This window comes from Cryptomeria japonica, chromosome 3 (assembly GCF_030272615.1).
Source record: "Cryptomeria japonica chromosome 3, Sugi_1.0, whole genome shotgun sequence".
Classification (NCBI taxonomy): domain Eukaryota; kingdom Viridiplantae; phylum Streptophyta; class Pinopsida; order Cupressales; family Cupressaceae; genus Cryptomeria; species Cryptomeria japonica.
The window spans coordinates 852,904,417-852,923,016 of record NC_081407.1 but is presented as its reverse complement, the minus strand read 5'-3'; the positions used below and the strand labels follow the sequence as shown (position 1 = coordinate 852,923,016).

Sequence of the window (18,600 nt, the reverse complement as noted above, 5' to 3'; positions counted from 1 at the left end):
TAAGTCAATGAACATCAAGGCTTTATGTCACTGTGTGCAGTAGATCTTACAACATATTTCTGAACATCGTGCTAAACACAAAATGAGAATAATACCTGGCCCTTTTAAACTGTCAAAAAGCAGATGTATTAATATGATCACTATTGTGGAAAACAAGCAGGTTATTTGCTCAGGTTTGCATGTAATCATCCATGTTATCCACACGAACTTCCTTGAAATGATGGTAAGATCTTGGGTTCCCAACAATAATTTATCACTCGTTGATCTTAGGTACAAACTAGATGACTCAGTAATAACTAGACAATCAATCCTCAGTGGTCCACAAAGGGCACCCAATGCATTAATGCTCCTTTTCCTCATCCACTCCATCATGCAGCACAAAGCTTGTGTCCGGCACATACCCTGCCTTTCTCATCTGTACAGCCAAGCTCTCCAGCATTGCATAGATTTTTTCTGTTTGTGGATGTGATCTGTCCGCAACATAAAATATATTAACCTTGTTCTTAACCTCAATCCAGCTGCATCCTGGCCTCTTTTTCAAACCCTTATCTTTCATATGTTTTCTCACCTTTGCAACATCATTCCACCTGCCAACTTCGGCATACATATTTGAGAGTAATATATAAGGCCCAGAATTTTCGGGCTCCAACTCAAAAAGGTGCTTCACAACACTTTCTGCTATATCTACACTGTGATGTGTTCTGCACGCACCAAGCAAGGCTCCCCATACATCTGCACTAGGTTCTAGTGGTATCTTCTTAATAAATTCAAGTGCCTCATTCAAAAAACCAGAACGACCAAGAAGGTCAGCCATGCATGCATAATGTTCAGCTCTTGGTGTGAGGCAATGATCTCGACTCAGAGAGTCAAAATGTCTCCAGCCTTCATCCACCAGGCCAGAATGACTGCATGCAGACAAAACAGCAATGTAGGTGACATTGTCTGGTTTCGTGCTTGTTTGTTGCATTTGGTCAAAAACTAAAAGTGCTTCCTTACCAAGCCCATGCATTCCATAGCCAGCAATCATTGCAGTCCATGAGATCACATTTTTTTCAGTTATCTTATCAAAAACTTGTCGTGCCAAATCAATGTTTCCACATTTAGCATACACATCTATAAGAGAGTTTACCACAATTACTACCGATTCAAATCCACTTCTGAGTGTGTAAGCATGAATTTCTTTAGCCTTACGCACTGCTGCTAAAAGTGCACATGCTGGCAGGGTGCATGCAATGGTAACAGAACTTGGTTTGATATCTAACTGTTGCATTTGACTAAAAAGAATCAAGGCATCGGTTGCATTCCCATTCAGAGCATACCCTCCAATCATGACAGTCCATGATACAGCGTTTCTCTCGGACATGCGATCAAAAACATGGCGTGCATCTTCTATATTTTTGCATTTTGCATACATATCTATAAGAGCAGTTCCTACAAGTAAATTGGAGCGTAGCCCACATCTAACAATGTAGTTATGAATCTCTTTGCCTTCTTGCAAGGCTTCTAAAAGGGCGCATCCTGACAGAAGAGCGCAAAATGTCACACAGTTAGGTTCAACACCTGACAACTGCATTTGATGAAATAGTTCTAGAGCCTCATTGCCAAACCCGTTTTGAGCATAGCCTGCAATCATTGCACTCCACGTGACAACATTCAACTTAATTCCTTCCACTTGCATTTGCCTTAAAAGGTCTTGTGCATAACCGCAATTCCCATTTTGAGCATACCCGGCCACCATCACATTCCATGAAATTACATCTTTGGCAGTCATTTTCTCAAACATTTGCCTTGCATCCGCTATCTTCCCACACTTGGCATACATGTCCATAACAGCATTACCCACTGATATATCCAACTCATATCCGCGTTTAATTACATAACCATGAACTTGTAAACCCTCGTGCACGGCTGCAGAGAGACTGCATGCAGGCAATACACTTACAAATGTCACCACATCCGGTTTCACCTCCTCCACCTGCATTTTCCGGAACATCTCCAATGCATCATTCCCATACCCGTTCTGTGCAAGTGCGGCAATCATGGAATTCCAGGACACAACATCTCTTTGCAGAATGTTGTCAAATATTTGACGCGCGCATTCCATACTCCCACATCTACCATACATATTGACAAGCGAATTTCTCACAAATATATCTGACTCAAACCCATATCTCATTATGTTCTCATGGATGTCCTTGCCTTGTTCCAACTCCCCCAGTCCAGCACAAGCTTTCAAAACAAGCGGAAATGTATAATTATTGGGTAAGGCACCTACCTCTGTCATTTTATAAAATACTGAAACGGCCTCATCAAAGCGCCCATAGTTGACATATTCTCTAATCACTGCATTCCAAAACTGAACATTTCGTTCGGGTATTTCATCGAACACTTCGCGTGGATTCTCAAATTTGCCACACACAACATACATGTTGACGAGGGAATTTCCCAGGAAAGCATTTTGTTTGATTCTATTGTTATTAAGTATATGCATGTGAATTTTTTTACCATGTTCTAATGATTGAATATCTGCACATGCCCGCAAGAGTAAATCATAAGCGTGTAAGTCTGCTGAAATGCCATGGCGATCCATTGTATCCAGAACATGAATAGCCTCGTCCAATTTCCATTCGTCACACAATGTTTTTATCTTTGACTGATATGGAAGATTTTTGAGATGTGTTTTCGTATTGATGGAGGGTAAGATTGGTGTAATGTTGGAGCTCAATCTGGTGAGATTGTGAAGGAATCTGATGAACACACGCATCATTGATAATTTTGCCGTTGATTTTGTTGATTTTCTTGAATCAGAATACTCGCTTAGAAAGTGAAAGCATCGTGAGTCCTTCGGTATTCCCTCACAATCACTTGCCTCGCACAGCTTTTGCGGAAATTCAACAGTTATTTTGCGCAATCAGGGAAGAGGGATCACTCGTGGAGCAGGCTAATTTTGTGATCATATGGAATTTTGTAGGTTTTTTTTTGGTTGATTTCTTCAAAAGTAGGATATTTATTAAGTGGATAAGTTTTAGTGTGGGCTTTTGAGTTCATAAAATTGCCATCATCCCGTAATCTATAAGTCTGAATTTTTTTCAACTGCTGGAAACTTGTGAGATAATAAATCTTCATGTAATGGGGAATGTGAGAAGTATCGTCATAGTTGTCTTAGCTGTTTTTTGATGTATTTTATTTTTTGTTCTTATTTTTTCTTTTTTCTTCCATTCGGTTCGTAGAGCTTAGAAGCTTCATCATGTCTTTTTCACTCTTAACCACAATCCCACAGAGTAATTCTTCATGAAAACTGTCGATGTCTGAAATTACTATCAAGACAACACCCTTATGGGAAGTTCATTAAGCAAGGGACCTAATGCGCCTTAATGAATGATCTCTGAGATTTTAGAAGTCGGCTCTTCATACAGGGGTTGAAGAAAAGGGAGAAGAAAACCTTTCACATATCAACTAAACTAATGAGAGGTGATTCACCACAATGAAGTCTAAATTAAGGAGACAACTTACAGTGGTTCAGCTGGGAATGTGTAAGATAATATTCATAGAGATTTGACCAATGTTGGTCAAAGATTCATACCTCTATCAAGAAGACATGATGCACCATAGACCCTTCATTTTTACTCAAGAGAACAAAATGCACAAAGCTCACAAGGCATAGAGCATAATATTCAGATCTTGACTGCGGGAAGCACCTGCAAGGGTCTAAATAAAGGCATAAACTCCTAAGGAATGATAATTCCTCTATGCCTAAGAACACGATATAAGAAGACAATTCCAATGAAAAGACCCCAAGAATGGGTTCTTGCTTCTCGATTGGAATAACTCCTATAAGGGTTCAACAAAGAGGATTCAACCTCCAAAGTAAGAATTCCCGAAGAATAGGCTGTGAAGGGTACAATTCATCTTCTGTTTAAGGTGCTTAATGAAGAGAAGAAAGCCTTCATGGCCATATGCGCACCTAACTAAACATGAAACAATTACACCCACATAAGCAAATTGGACTAGATTCAAAAGGAACTAGCACATGACACTTTGATTAACAAAAAAAAAAGGCCACATGGGCACAACTTTTGTGATTCATTAAGACCAAACATGTCAAAGTTGGAGAATAAGTTCCAAAAAACAAATGACATTACATACACCTCTGGTGGTAAAACCATGGAGTTCCTTAGAAAATAACTACGAATTTACAATTATTTCTCAGCAAAATTCACAAGTTTCTGATTAGCCATTCCCCCCTTTACAATAAGAACCCTCGGGCATTATATACAATTTTAGTTTCTTCCCCCAAAAGGATTGCACATTAAATGCTTGAAGACTTGAAGGAAGTCATTAAAGGCTTAAGAAGACTCTAGAAGGAAACCATTAAAGGCTTGAGTTGATGGGTTTTGGGTTAACCTTTGGTTTAAGAATGTGCAAACCATTAAAGGGTGATTAGGCTAATAATAGGGGTTGAGACATGATTAGGAGAAAAGTTAACTTGCAACTTGCATTTTTTAGAAAGTGCAAGTGGGTGAGAGATTTAAGATTTTAAATAAATATTAATTTATTTAAATGTGAGGGAGGGATTTTAGTGATTTAAATTTATTTAAATGTGAGAGATATGATTTTGGGTATTTAAATAAATATTAATTTATTTAAATGTGAGATGTGAGATTTTGGGGATTTAAATAAATATTAATTTATTTAAATGTGAGAGATGGGATTTTGGAGATTTAAATAAATATTAATTTATTTAAATGTGAGAGATGAGATTTTGGGGATTTAAATAAATATTAATTTATTTAAATGTGAAGGAGGATTTAATTAAACAAATATGATTTATTTATTTAATTAATGGTATGGATTTGGTTAAGTGAATTAAATTAAATAAATTGAATAATTTATTTAATTAATAAGAGAAGAGGGTTGGGATGAATGAATTAAATATTAATTTAATTAATAATTGGAAAAGGGGAAAGGATTAATTAAATGTGACTTTAATTAATAGTTGGATAAATGACAATTAAACAAATATAAAATTCATTTAATCAAGTGGACATAAATAGGTGTCTACAGTGTGTTATCATTGTCATATTGTATCATTTTTCTTTGTGTGAACAGTTTGGATAAATTCAAGCTTTTTTTTGATATCGAGAGAAAACAAGGGTTTTCATGTGTGATATCAAGTAAGTCTATTTTTTAAGCCCATCACTATTGCATCATTATTATTGCATCTCAAGGTGATACTAAGATAATTATGTAAACCAAATCCACACATCAACACATAAGAACACTACATTTACTTGGAAACCTAGAAGATAAAAACCTCAGTGAGAATAGTTGCTTGGATCTACTATCCAAAACCAGCTTCACAAATTAATAAATAACTTATAATTATTTACAAGAACCAAACCATAGGAATTACAACCCAAAATGGAGACACCAATCCCCAATCAATTTGCAAGCACCAACCTACTGAAGACATTAATCTCCAATCAATTTGCAAGCACCAACCTACTAGAGACACTAATCCCCTAATCCAAGGAATTGAGTACCAATAGATTTGAGACACTAATCTCAAATACAAATAATGTATAGGAAGTACAAAAGATATATCATGCATACCTTACAAACTCAATTTGCAGCACTTATATAATCTAATCTACTTCATAATACTCTCACTAGATGTTGCCTCATAGTTTCCATAATTTGCAACATATATTCATTCACCACCCTCTTCTTCTCATAATAGATACTTCAGTCACACATCTTGCTCGAATTAGAATGAAAATGATCAACTACAAATGATCATGTGAAATGATTTTAGACAGACATGTAGAGGAAACTAGTTCAAACATCATGAGACATGTAGTCAAATCAGTCCTAAAGATAAAATATTGCGCTATGAGTAAGAATGTGCTATGCATTTCTCATCATGAACTTAATTAGTTCCAATTTACCTTCACACACTTTCTCCAAAGTTAGAACACAGTTCTTTTTTTAGGGAGAGAGAGAGAGAGGGAGGGAGGGAGGGAGAGAATACAATCTGCAAAGATATTGAAACAACTTTTCACATTGAGGTCTCTTTCACTTTTCAGACTCGGTTTTTTCTTATTCATGTGTTGTGTTATTATCCTTTATGAACACATAATCTATATTTCAATATTTTTATATGTTTTTTATGTTCAAACCCCATAGTTTTGTAGGTTTTTATTTTCTAGCTATGTTGCCTTGTGCAATTTTTTCTTGTCTAATGTAGTTATTTTGTAAGTTCTTAGTCAGGGGCATTGTTCCTTTTATTAGATATATGCAATATTCCTCTACAATATCTTTTTTGTGTAGAACACGAGATGCCACAAAGAGGGGGGGAGTGAATCAATGGTTTCCAAACTTAACCCTTTTAATCCTAGATGTGATTACCAATTAACCTATCAAAGACCAAGAAGAGATACTGGTGAGATAAGGGAAGACAACATTATGCAACCACACACAAGGATACATTACACAACAACAAATATATGAGGAAAATCCAATATGGGAAAAACCTCGGTGAGAAATGTTGTTGGAGTCTACTGCTCCAATCCAACCTCACAATAAACACTATATTACAAAGTTTAGGGCACCAACCCCTGATTTAGGGCACCAACCCAAGGACCACCAACCCCTGATTTTAGGGAACCAACCCAAGGAGAACCAACCCCTGCACCAAGCTCCAACTCAGTGATTACAATGAAATATATCAATACAATAGTAATAGCCCGGTTACACATGAGTTTTGTAACCTCTCACAATTAAATCACTCTACCGATTCAACTCTTCTCAACCGGTCTTCCTCTGCTCTGTTCTCTGTCGGTTCTCTGATCACTCTAACCCATTGCTACTTTTCATCACTAGTACTTTGTTCACCTTTGCTCACTGTTGTTGCCTTCTTACCGGTTCAACCACTACTGATTCACTTGACTATCAACTCTGCCTCTTCTCTGTCAGTTCACTTTTCTCTACTCTCTATCAGTTCTCTGTTCACACTAACCCACTGCAACTTGTCACTATCAGTTCACTTGACTGCTACAATATTTAGTAGCTTACCAGTTACTTTGGCCACACTGGTTTAATCTTCTGTTAAACCCTCTTACTGGTTAACCTTCAAATTCTCAATATCTTCACTCTTCTCAGTCAGATCAACTCTCTGTTCACACTCTTTTCTTGCATCTGGCATCTAGCATCCGATCTCCTTCATCGGCCTTCACAACAACAACCACTTAGATCTTAAACCTACACATTTATATTCAATATTTCCCGCCAAAACGAAAACTCAAACTTCACACCCTAGGATTTTATTCGCCGACTCTGTCCGTATCAAATCTGATCGGATCCCTTCTTTGATATTGACAACCTGCAACAGATCACCCATCACCGCCAATCTCGTTGCTTCCAATACATGTTTGTTATATTTAACAAACACGACAAACTGATCATTGACCTGCTTTTGTCAGTCACATTAAATGATCTCTCGGTTCCCACTCCAAATTTGATCTGCACCAGGACATCCTGCATTGATCGTTGCAATGCAAACATCAACCTTCTGATCTGCCTCGAGCCGCATCCTTCTGCTCTCGACTTGTGATTTACGCAATCAATATTAATATCGACCAATCATCAACTACCTCATCGACAACTTTGATGATGCACTATTCATTTGCCACTTGGAGACCACGTGGCATCTCAGTTGGTATCCAACTCATCTGATCATGTCAGTTCAAGCTTAGTCATCGACTGAACACACAACAGGCGTTCCCTCTATACTACCGGTCTGTCTTACCTTATTGATATACACAAACTAGTTCACCTTCATGATGTGCAGTCTCCTGTTATGCCAGTGAGAACACATTTGTCCGATCACCAAACATACCAATCCACCGCATGTATCCAGAGTGGGTCTTCATGCATATCTTCATCAGGTGAGCGCCTTTCACCTTTGCCTCTTTGGTCACTTACCAGTTGACACAACACATCAACAATCTCCAATTCAAATGTTCTAGCCTACCGGTATATGTGTTTACCAGTTGACATTACTCATGATTGCACACCGGTGACACCCATATAATCACCATGTCAACAAAATTCAGTTGTGTCCAACTATGGAAACATCAATCTCCATCTGCATCTTGGTAGCACATTCTTGCCTTTCGATGTAACTCCATGTCTGCAGATGCAAGACCATTCCTTCTCCTTCATTGGTCATACCTCATCTCAACCGGTTTGCCAAAGTGGCAAACTCATCACAACTAATTCTTCCTTTTCTATCCCGGTAGCTCATCATAAGCTCCCTTGTTGAACCAGTGCATATCTTTGATTCCATGCACCTGATGCATCCTCATGTTCCACTATGGTCATCCAGTATAAGCCTTCAATCACCCGCCTTCAACTTATCTGACTATGTTATCTTAGAGGGTTATGATGCATTCCATGCATGCTAAGAGATAAGCTCAGTATGACCACTTACCAGTAGAAGTGGATCTTTGTCACTTGCTGACCACCATCTGATAGGAACCAATTGCCAATACATTGCTTTCTCTGCTTTCGGTATAGAACTGATATGACCTAGCTGACAATGAGCAGATAAATCTACAATCATGCACATAACCCGGTAGACATCCCCTTTGTCTACCTTACTATCTTGTAGGAGCCCAAACACTGTCGGTCATATCTTCATCCTATGATAACCTCTTCATCTGGTGGGAGTCTTGTTGTATGACACCCAACTGCATATTGGTTGCCTGCACTTCTTCATTAGTTCAACCTTGCTTTCTTATCAGTCACATGCTTACCAGTTGGCATTTCCATAATACCAACTATCTCCAACACTAACTTGTGCACCGGTGACTCCAATGACCATAATGACGGTTGACATCCTCTTCTTACCTGTGACAAGCTATACTAGTTGACATCAATGACAACATAATGCCAACATTTTGATGTTACAAAGTTATTTATTTTTGCCTTTCACTTTATCATGCATATCCACATAAGTTCATAATCCTTGTAAAGTGGGAAAAGCCATAGTATTGTAAATTGCATACACTTGCAATTTCACCTATGCTTTGTTTCCACTTTGGCATCCTCTAAGTTGTTTTATAGGCTCATTTCAACCCTTGCATGAGAATTTTTCCTCTTCAAAGTGCTTAGGCTTCCTTTTTAGTGGTCAAGTTTTTGTGTTAGCCCTAAATTTGTGTTGCTCCTTATCATTTTTAGCATAAATTGTTTAGATTAGTGCTTATCATAGACATTTGCATGTAGCACTAGCGTCCCATGATAGCTTTTCTTTGGTAGAAATATTCAAGTGTTTTTTCCACTTCTCACTTCATAGGTTAGTCAAAATAGATCAAAATAATTCTAAATGGCTCAACAACCGCTTTCTTTTCCATCCTCTTCTTATTTAAAAAATATAACTTTTATTTTTACAACTTTCTCTCTCTTGGCTCTCTTGTACTCTCAAGCTCACACATATATCTCTATAGCTTGTTACAACTCTCCATAGTGCTAAAGATCACAATAATCTTTTTAACTCTTTTGTTCTCTTTGGATTTCTCAAGCCTTGTAGGTAATATTGTTCTTTTTCTTGTGCCCTTGAGTACCTTAGGATTATCACACCACTCTCTATTTTATTTCAGTTTCAGTATTGCACATTTGGAGCTTTGACCATTCCTAGACACACTTGGGATAGACTCATTTACATATCATTTTATGTACTTTTATCTATTTTGGTTGTTATGGAGGTAGGAAAACCAAAGTAGGGATTTGACTAAGGAAAATCTCAAACTAGCCCCAAATTGTTTGCCTCTTCTTCATGCATGCAAGTATTTTGAGAGAATTCAATTGCATGGAGGTTTGCATGTGATTGTTTATTGTTTATTTCCATCATTTACATCTTATTTATAGTTTATTCTTTTATATTTTTACTAAACAATATTTGTTGGTGAGTTTTCTATTTTTGATCATGCAAATTAGTTAAATGATCAAGTCAAGTTCTCATGCTTCATGAATGTCTTTATGTTCACTATTTGTATTGATGATAGAGATACACATGAATGTTTGTGCGAAACACTAATTTCCTTGGCCAAGACTCAAATTTTAACCGCAAGAACTTTATTATCTATATTTTCTATTTTAAACTTATCAAAAAATTATATTTAAATTTCTATTTTTTTAATATATTTTCACTAGTTTACTTACATTAAATATTATAAATACTTAATTCTTATTTAAATGTAATTAGTGAAAATTAGAATTGATTTTGATTCATTACAAAACTAAAATATTTTAAGAACTAAAGGATCTTAGTAGGTGTGATAGAATGAATGATGCTTGAGCTAGAACGAAATCCAGAAATGATTTTAAAAAAAATGGACCATCATTCTAAATCAAGGAAAAAACTTCTGAATTGAGAATAAAGAAAACCAAACTAGATGATTCTTATATTCACTTACCAAGTAAGAAATATCTTCATTTTTGAATGGGGTTTCTTAAGGATGTTCATCAACATAATTTCTCTTGGAGTCTTCAAAATTTTAATAACATGTACTTTTCAAGCTTCCAAGATGATTCCTTATGTGTTTGCACTTGATGTGTATTGTGTCTTATTATTTATCTCTCATGTTTGCTTGTATGATGTGTGCTTAATGAAGGATTGAGGACATAAAGGTTCTTGGATGGGAATGTGAATAGTTTAGATTAAGTAATGGATGGATGGTTAAGATGCACTAGGGGCATAAGTCCATGTAATAGAGTCCCTTTCCAATTTAATTTAATTTATTTTATTATTGTGGTTGGATGAATGGATCTATTTATTTTAATTGTGGAGGGTAGCATTATTTTTATTTTATTTATAATAGATTAAGTGGATTTATGTTGTTTCAATAAATAATGGGGTAGAAATAGGTTTAAATTAATAATGAAATTTTATTTATTTAATTAGAATAGGTAAAAATTATTTTAATTCAATTAATTTAACAATAAGGTGAAAATGGTTTTAATTTGATAATGGAGTAGAAATAGATTTAATTCATTTATTTTGGATAATTAGATGGAATGATATTTTATTTATGTTCTATGAGTTTAATTATTGAAGTGAATAAATGAGATTGTGGATAAAATTAATTAATTATTATGGTGATGTTAAAAAATATTTTAGATGTGGTCAATTTTAGATGTCTACAACAAAAATGATTGTAAATCTAATTTAGACTATGCTCACCGTATCCCTGTTAATGACTTCTAATATTAAAAAAGGAACAAAAACATATTAAGTATTGATCAAAATTTTATAGCTTGTGAAGTTGAACTATCAAGTGTACTAAAAAATTTCTAAGTAATGTCAAATAATACTTGATGTGTAAGAAGTATAGACAAGCATTGACACTAAAACATCACGCCCCAATTATTTTTTGACCATTTGTTTTAGAAGATACAATTACTTGTCTCCGCCCAAAATGAATATCTTTTTTACAATAGAAATCAAATTTTATGTTAGGACAATGAAAAAAGGTTTGAGTCCTATAAATATACCCTTTAATTGTTTTGCATATATAGATGGTTTTTGGGATAAGATTATTTTATTTACCATTATCCACATACAACATCTAATAAGATTGCAATGACATGTTAAAAAAAAATTAAGTCTTGAATACATAAAGATAAAGTAATACTTTGCTTTAGTAATCAAAATTAATTTATGAAAAATAGGAACAATGAAATTTAGATATTCATTAAAGCTACATGTAGTTTTTAATTCTTTCCCATCATATTAAAATAGCAAATCATTACGTATTTAGAGTGATAATTATTCTCACAAAAATATAGTAAACAAATACCAAAATTGACTAATTTTAGATCCATTAACACCTAAACCAATGCAAAATAAAATTTTATAAGTACAATACTCGTATATCTTTAAGTCAAAAAACTGAGCCTCCCAAATAAGGAAAGAAATAAAATCACTTCAATCACTCAATATAGCAACTCTATAATTTAAAGTTGCTTGGATCATCATAAAGTTTGTCAACCAAAACATTCTAAGGAGAAAATTAATATTAATATTTATTTGGTTTTGTAATAACTATATAGTTTAGGGCATATTAAGGTACACAATAAATAATACAGATAAAGTAAAATAAAATAGAGTTTATTAGTCATCGTTACACAAGCTATCTTGTATAAGAATTTAAAATATATGAGTCATAGAAAATAGTCGTTTTGAATATGCTCTCATTCTAAATATTTTTCCAATTAAATAAGTAATCTAGAAAAATAATATTAGAAAAACATAAAAAATAAAGAATAATAGTTCTTAAATAGAAATCCTGGTACACATATTATGGAATGACAACAAGAAGAAATAACAGTTCTTAAATAGAAGTCCCAGTACACAAACTATGGAATGCCAACAAGAAGAACATATAAAGTACACAAACTATAACAAGCCCATTTGTTCTACCTAATATTTAACTATTTTTTAACCTACATGAGAATAGTTTATAATATCACCATCTAGGTAACATAATTATTCTTATCTATATCATCAACAAGAATGCACATTTAAAATAAATCCCATTTCAAACTTTTCCATTACATCATATAATTCATTTACAGTTTCATATACATAATGATAACATTTACAATTTCTATTTTCAAATTTACAAATATCATAAAGATACTTCACCGCTTCCATGAGATTACATAAAAAATACAAATGGTCTAGATGTCTTTGCTGGCATATATACTCAATTTTTTGGCCACCAACTGTATGAGGAAGAGCATCATTCAAGCGCTTTTCCACCCAACCAAGACTAAACAGTCTCTCGTGTCTCTTCCCACTGAAAAAGACTCGATCCTTTGAAAAAGGATTGGTTTGGTGACCTCATAATAATAGCCTCATGAGCGTAGTGTTGTGTCCTACATATCTAGAGCTACCATATAAATTGGCTACAAACTAGGCATGTATGACATTCCCAGCCTAGTATGTAAACCTGGATCACAGTGAACTGACAGTGTAGACAGTGACAACCTTCACTACTTTGGCCAAAGAAATCATCACCCAGTACTTCGAGTGAAAGTCAACAAAATGACTAACTAGGTTATTCCCATCCCTAAATTATCCTAATCCCAAGATCAACCAAGTTAACCATGTTCACAACCATTCCTAATCAACATAATTACACAAATTATCACTCACACACACACACACACACACACATATGTATGTATGCTCAAACCAAAAGATTTTCATAATAGTTCAAGACTCTACTTTTAAACATCATGCATATCCATTCAAACAAGAAAACCCAAGTATCAATTAACAAAGTCATTAAACATCTATTCTATCTTTCATCAAGCATTTGCATTCATATATAATTTCAAGATAAGAAGAATAGATAGAATCAACATACTTGGAATTTTATCTCCAACGAAGTTATTGCTTCTGAAGCTTAAACCACGGTTGCTTCACCCTCTTAGAATCAACTTATCCTCAACCTTAACCTCTCACAAGCTCTCAACAAACTATCCTACTTCCTTACTGAAGACTAGAACAATATCTCTATTATGAAAATGGAGAATGGAGAATGGAGAATGGAGAATGAGAAAATTATGATTGAATATGAGTGAGTTCTCTCGAAGTAGAGAATGCTCCCCTATTTATACAAGAATTTGAGAGACTTAATGCTACAATTATGCTCTCAAGTCCACCACATATCCTCCCTTCTAATGCCACCACTTAGTTTATAATATTGACTAAGCCTAATCACAAGGTTATGTGGATTCCAAGATAAATATAAAATTGGCATGTATATAAAGTCCCATTTTAAACTACTAATGAATCACTCTTAATTTATTAAGTCAAAATATACTTATTCCTAATTACCATTTACCTGTTCTAATAGGTTTCTAACTCTTTAATAAAGAATAGTATTATATTTTTTTTACTCCACTTGCTTTGCCTAGCAAAGTGGTTTGATCTCTACTTGGCCCATGTATTAAGGAAGAGGGGCTTTTATTGTATAAACATTTTACCACTCCCTTAGGAGCTGGGGGTGCACCACCTATGCATGGTGGTTAAGCCTAGCCACCATGTGATCATTACTTTGATTTTCCTTCTCACCACGATGTGGTGTTTTATGCAAATCTTTAGTGTGCCAATATTAATTTGACTCATATAAATGTGTGTGTATCTCTCTCTCTTTATGTGTGTGTGTGTGTGTGTGTTGATTTTTTATTTATTTTTAATTTGGCATTAATATATATATATATATATATATATATATATATATATATATATATATATATATATATATATATATGTATGTTAATACCTAAAGTAATATTTTATTTATATATTCATCGATTAATATATAGATACAATCATACGAAGATTTAACCCATCATAAAGATTCAATAACCCATTCCAAACCAGCCAAAACATGACAAACATCACCAACTTCGATGGAGGGTTTCTTACCATTTCCTAACTAATTTGACTTAACTTGACCAACTAAGATGTGAGTGTGTGATAGCTCAATGAGATACATATTAAAGATTACTAAACCAAGTTCTTCTCCTAAGTGATACTCTTCCTCCTTTCTGGAGGCTTGATCATTTCTTGCATCCAACTTAACACATTACAACAGTAATTAACCATCATCAATACATGCATGTGCATCATAGATTTTTGTCTTCAAAGTATCATGATGATTGCATATTCATTCAGTATATTTTCCAATCCAAATAAATATATTCTAAATATGTTAAAATAACAATAAATAAGTAATAACACAAACTATAGAATGTCAACAAGAAGAACATATAAATTCTAGAAAAACTACCATCCATTATAAGCACCTTTTGCTCCTCCTCTAACATACTCCCGCTCCTTGTCAACTTCTAGCAGTTGCAGCTACTGCTGAGATGATAGAAACTTGTGGAGGAAGTAACCATGCGCAAAGATTTGTGGCCTACATAGTGTCTGTGGCGACGGTGAATGCCGTGGCGAAAATGAAATAAGGGAAAGGCTCACACTCTTCGTATTTATCTATCTTCTTCTATGTATAGGTATTTCTAAATTTAGCCCAATTTTTAAATTCCTTTATTTAAAAATTAGGCAATTTTTTGATTTACATGAAAAGCAACTATAATTCAAAAAATTGTCATTTACCAAAAGTAGGCAGGGATAGCTATATTTAGAGACTTTTGTTATCAGATTCAAAATGATTAGTGACATTATGGTATTTAATGTGTCTTTGTATATAATATTATAGATTATAGAAATATTCTTTTAGTTATAAATTATAAAATAAAGTGGATATATATTTTTAATTTTTTAACAATTTTGAAATAAATAAAAATAATGATTTTTGATAATAATATAATTAATATAGATATCTTAGATACATATATTAGTAGAAGTGAGAACACCTTAATTTCATTGGGGAGGTTAGTATTGTATAGTTTCTAGCTCCTCAATACCCAATACAAAATGAAATATGGTAGATGGGTTGGTTAAAGAGGGGTCAATAGTTAAGCTGGTAAAGCATTCCAACAATAAATGGAAGATCCTAGGTTTGAATCCTAAATGGTTCATATAAATAGTAGTTCAACATGTGGTAGCTAGGCTAAGAGTCTAAGTATATATGTCTGATAAAAGCAATTGTAATTCAACAAATTGATGATCATATTAAGAAGAATTTGTTATCAGGGCTTCTAGCTTAATGATACATAATTTTCAAGGATTGTAGTCTAAATTATTTGTAGATGCAGAAATGCTAAAAATATATGTCAAAATTATAATATGATATGATACATTTGCAAATAAAGAATTTAATTCAATGAAAAAGTAGTAATAAATAAAATTTATATTATCACGATTTCTTTCAATTTCAAACCAATAGTTCCTTTCCTAATTGCTATACGTTATTAATCTACATGACTAAATAATATGGATCCTAATTGCTATACATTATTAATCTATATAACTAAATGATATGTAATGCATTCAAAATTAATATTTGACTTATTTTTGCAAGAAAGAAGATATATATAAAATTGAGGATAATAGGTGATGGACATAATGGTCAAGATTGTTAACAGAGCATAATATGCTGAATATGCTTGCCTTTGAGTTATTATGATTACATCATGATAAACATAACAGTCTAGTGTACATACATTTTGACATACTATCTGGTTATAACATTTAAGCTTGTTTATGCTTACAGAAATTATGATTAATCTAATGAGATAATAATTGATGATATGTTAATGCCTAATAAATCTGAAAGAATAAATTTAAATTTATGACAATGACACTACGGATTCCACATCAACTACAACTATAATTGTATAACTCCAATTGACTAACTATAAACACATCCAAGTCCTTACTGCTTTGGGTCTCCGTTCTTCAATTCCTCAAGTGCCTTCGTCCTCTTTTACTCAGTTTTCTGAGCTGCTTCCGAAACTTCCTCTCATCAGACTGGCAAATATCCAAGCAAAGCCTCTTTAGATCTTGGGCTTGGGAAATGGATGCGCGATTGGAGACAGTAAGATCCCTGTAGAACTGAGATTGGCAGGCCTTCAATTTCTCTTCATTTTGAAGCAGAGCCTCCCGATGGAGCTCACCATTACATACCCTGTTCCCCCATTTCTTAGCAGGGTTGATACCAAATCTGAGAATATGACCTCTCAGCAGAGATTCCACCACACCCTCAGATTGCTCTCCTTTAGGTAGAAAACAGAGCAGGCTCTGTTTCTCTGCAGGGCTAAGACACCCATTCCATGAATCCATGTTGAGGAATCCAGAGAGGTCTTCCTCATCATATATTTGGGCGGGAAGGCCGAAATCTAAAGCCATTTGAGGAGTTTTCCCCTGTGAGGGCGAAATCGGGCGAGGATCCTGGACAATTGAAGACCTTTTGTTCTTGCGCCTGTAGTAGCTTTCTCTAATCATTTGAAGATGATATGTACAGTACCCTCTTCCCTCTACATGGGCTTCGGGACACCGCCATCTTTTGCTGTCTGTTCTTCTGCACCGTAGCTCATCAGGTACGTCACACTCACCCATTTTCTTTCTCGGCCGTCTCGCCATTGTTAAGGAAAGAACAGACCTGCAAACCTTTGAATGGAACACAGAAGAGTACTGGGGATGTAAGAAGTGGAAGGATAAAAGGTTTTATTCTGGTTGAGGGTCAAGCCAAACTTGGTATTTATACACACTCCAACGTGCATCCACAAGGACGACTTTATCATTTGTTTAAGTGGGACTACCCTTGAGATGGCCAATCCATCCCACAAAACGGTTTTTTTTAATTCATAGCAAAATATTTTCAACAATTTTCTAAAGTTTAATTTTGTCAGCTGCGTAGCCATTTCGTAATGAGATCAGCTTCGTTCATCATATTACTTACTATATATGTGTTTGTGTGAAGGGTTTATATCAATTTTTTTGAATGCGGATTAAATTATAGGATGAATCTCTTTAGTTAAGAGTTAAGGATTGAGGGATATCCATTTCACTTAATTTGTCCACGCCTCATCTCTTATGATATGACTAGATCGTGATGGCCTCATTTAGAATCATTCAACTTCACTAATAAACCAAAGACCCATTGATCTATTATATTATATAAGTCCTCAAAAGGTAGGGTACAAGGGTCACATAATTTAAATATATCAATTGTTAAATATTCTACTATAATTTTACATTTACTTCAATTGAAATAGTGGTAAATATTGATTTCATTTTTGTTAACGAAAACTTAAATTTGATTGTCAATGTAGTTAATATTTAAGAATAGTCTATTAAGATGAGGAATGAAATATTATATCTAATAAGCAAACTTAATAGTCAAGATTATAATTGACTTATCTATATCTTTGTTGGATGAGATTGAATGGATTTTCAGTCCATTACAAATTTGGGGAAGAAGCTAGTAATAACTCATGCAACATCATAATTGGTCCCAACAAAATTATGGAATACCTTTGCTTGGTTAATTTAACTTAACTAGTATATTTATCTTGGATAAATCTATGTTAAGGATGTGAAGTCATATTATTATGTCTAAAGAAATCTTTTACAATGACATTCTGAAATCTCATGCCATGAGCACATAAATTTATTTATTTATATATACTTTCAAATTATAGAACTTAGATATTATTAGAAATATAATTTAAATTAATTTGTATATAATATATCACATATAAATATAAATAAAATTGTAGAACATCAAGGTGTGACATTTTTTATGGCATCATCCTTGCAAACGAAATCATACATTCCATTGACAACTCAACATTGAAATGCATGATGATTAACTAGGTATTAGGAAAACCTATGATAGGCTAAGTTGGCATTTCTTGATGTTGATAATGAAGAAATTTAGGCCTTTTCAAGAGAATCAATGGACACTTTTGTCTATACAGCATAAAGGATGCACCTTTAATCATATTTATTAATTAATTAAAACTTAGAATACAATCAATTTTTTTTATTTTTAATTAAATGATTAGCACAGTCAAAGGTGCATCTTATATGTTGCATAGAATTTCCCCATTGGATTG

General features: G+C 34.0%; 1 protein-coding gene across 2 annotated transcripts in view; it reads right to left on the bottom strand.

Moving 5' to 3' along the window:
* Positions 1 to 3,017, bottom strand: part of LOC131051179 (pentatricopeptide repeat-containing protein At5g16860) — a 43,466-nt gene extending 40,449 nt beyond the window's left edge. For both annotated transcript variants that reach the window (XM_057985569.2, XM_057985568.2), the window contains exon 1: positions 96 to 3,017. In XM_057985569.2, coding sequence (XP_057841552.2) covers positions 341 to 2,767 — 2,427 coding nt within the window. In that variant the 5' untranslated portion in view covers positions 2,768 to 3,017 and the 3' untranslated portion in view covers positions 96 to 340. The remainder of the gene's footprint in view (positions 1 to 95) is intronic.
* Between the last annotated feature and the right edge of the window lie 15,583 nt (positions 3,018 to 18,600).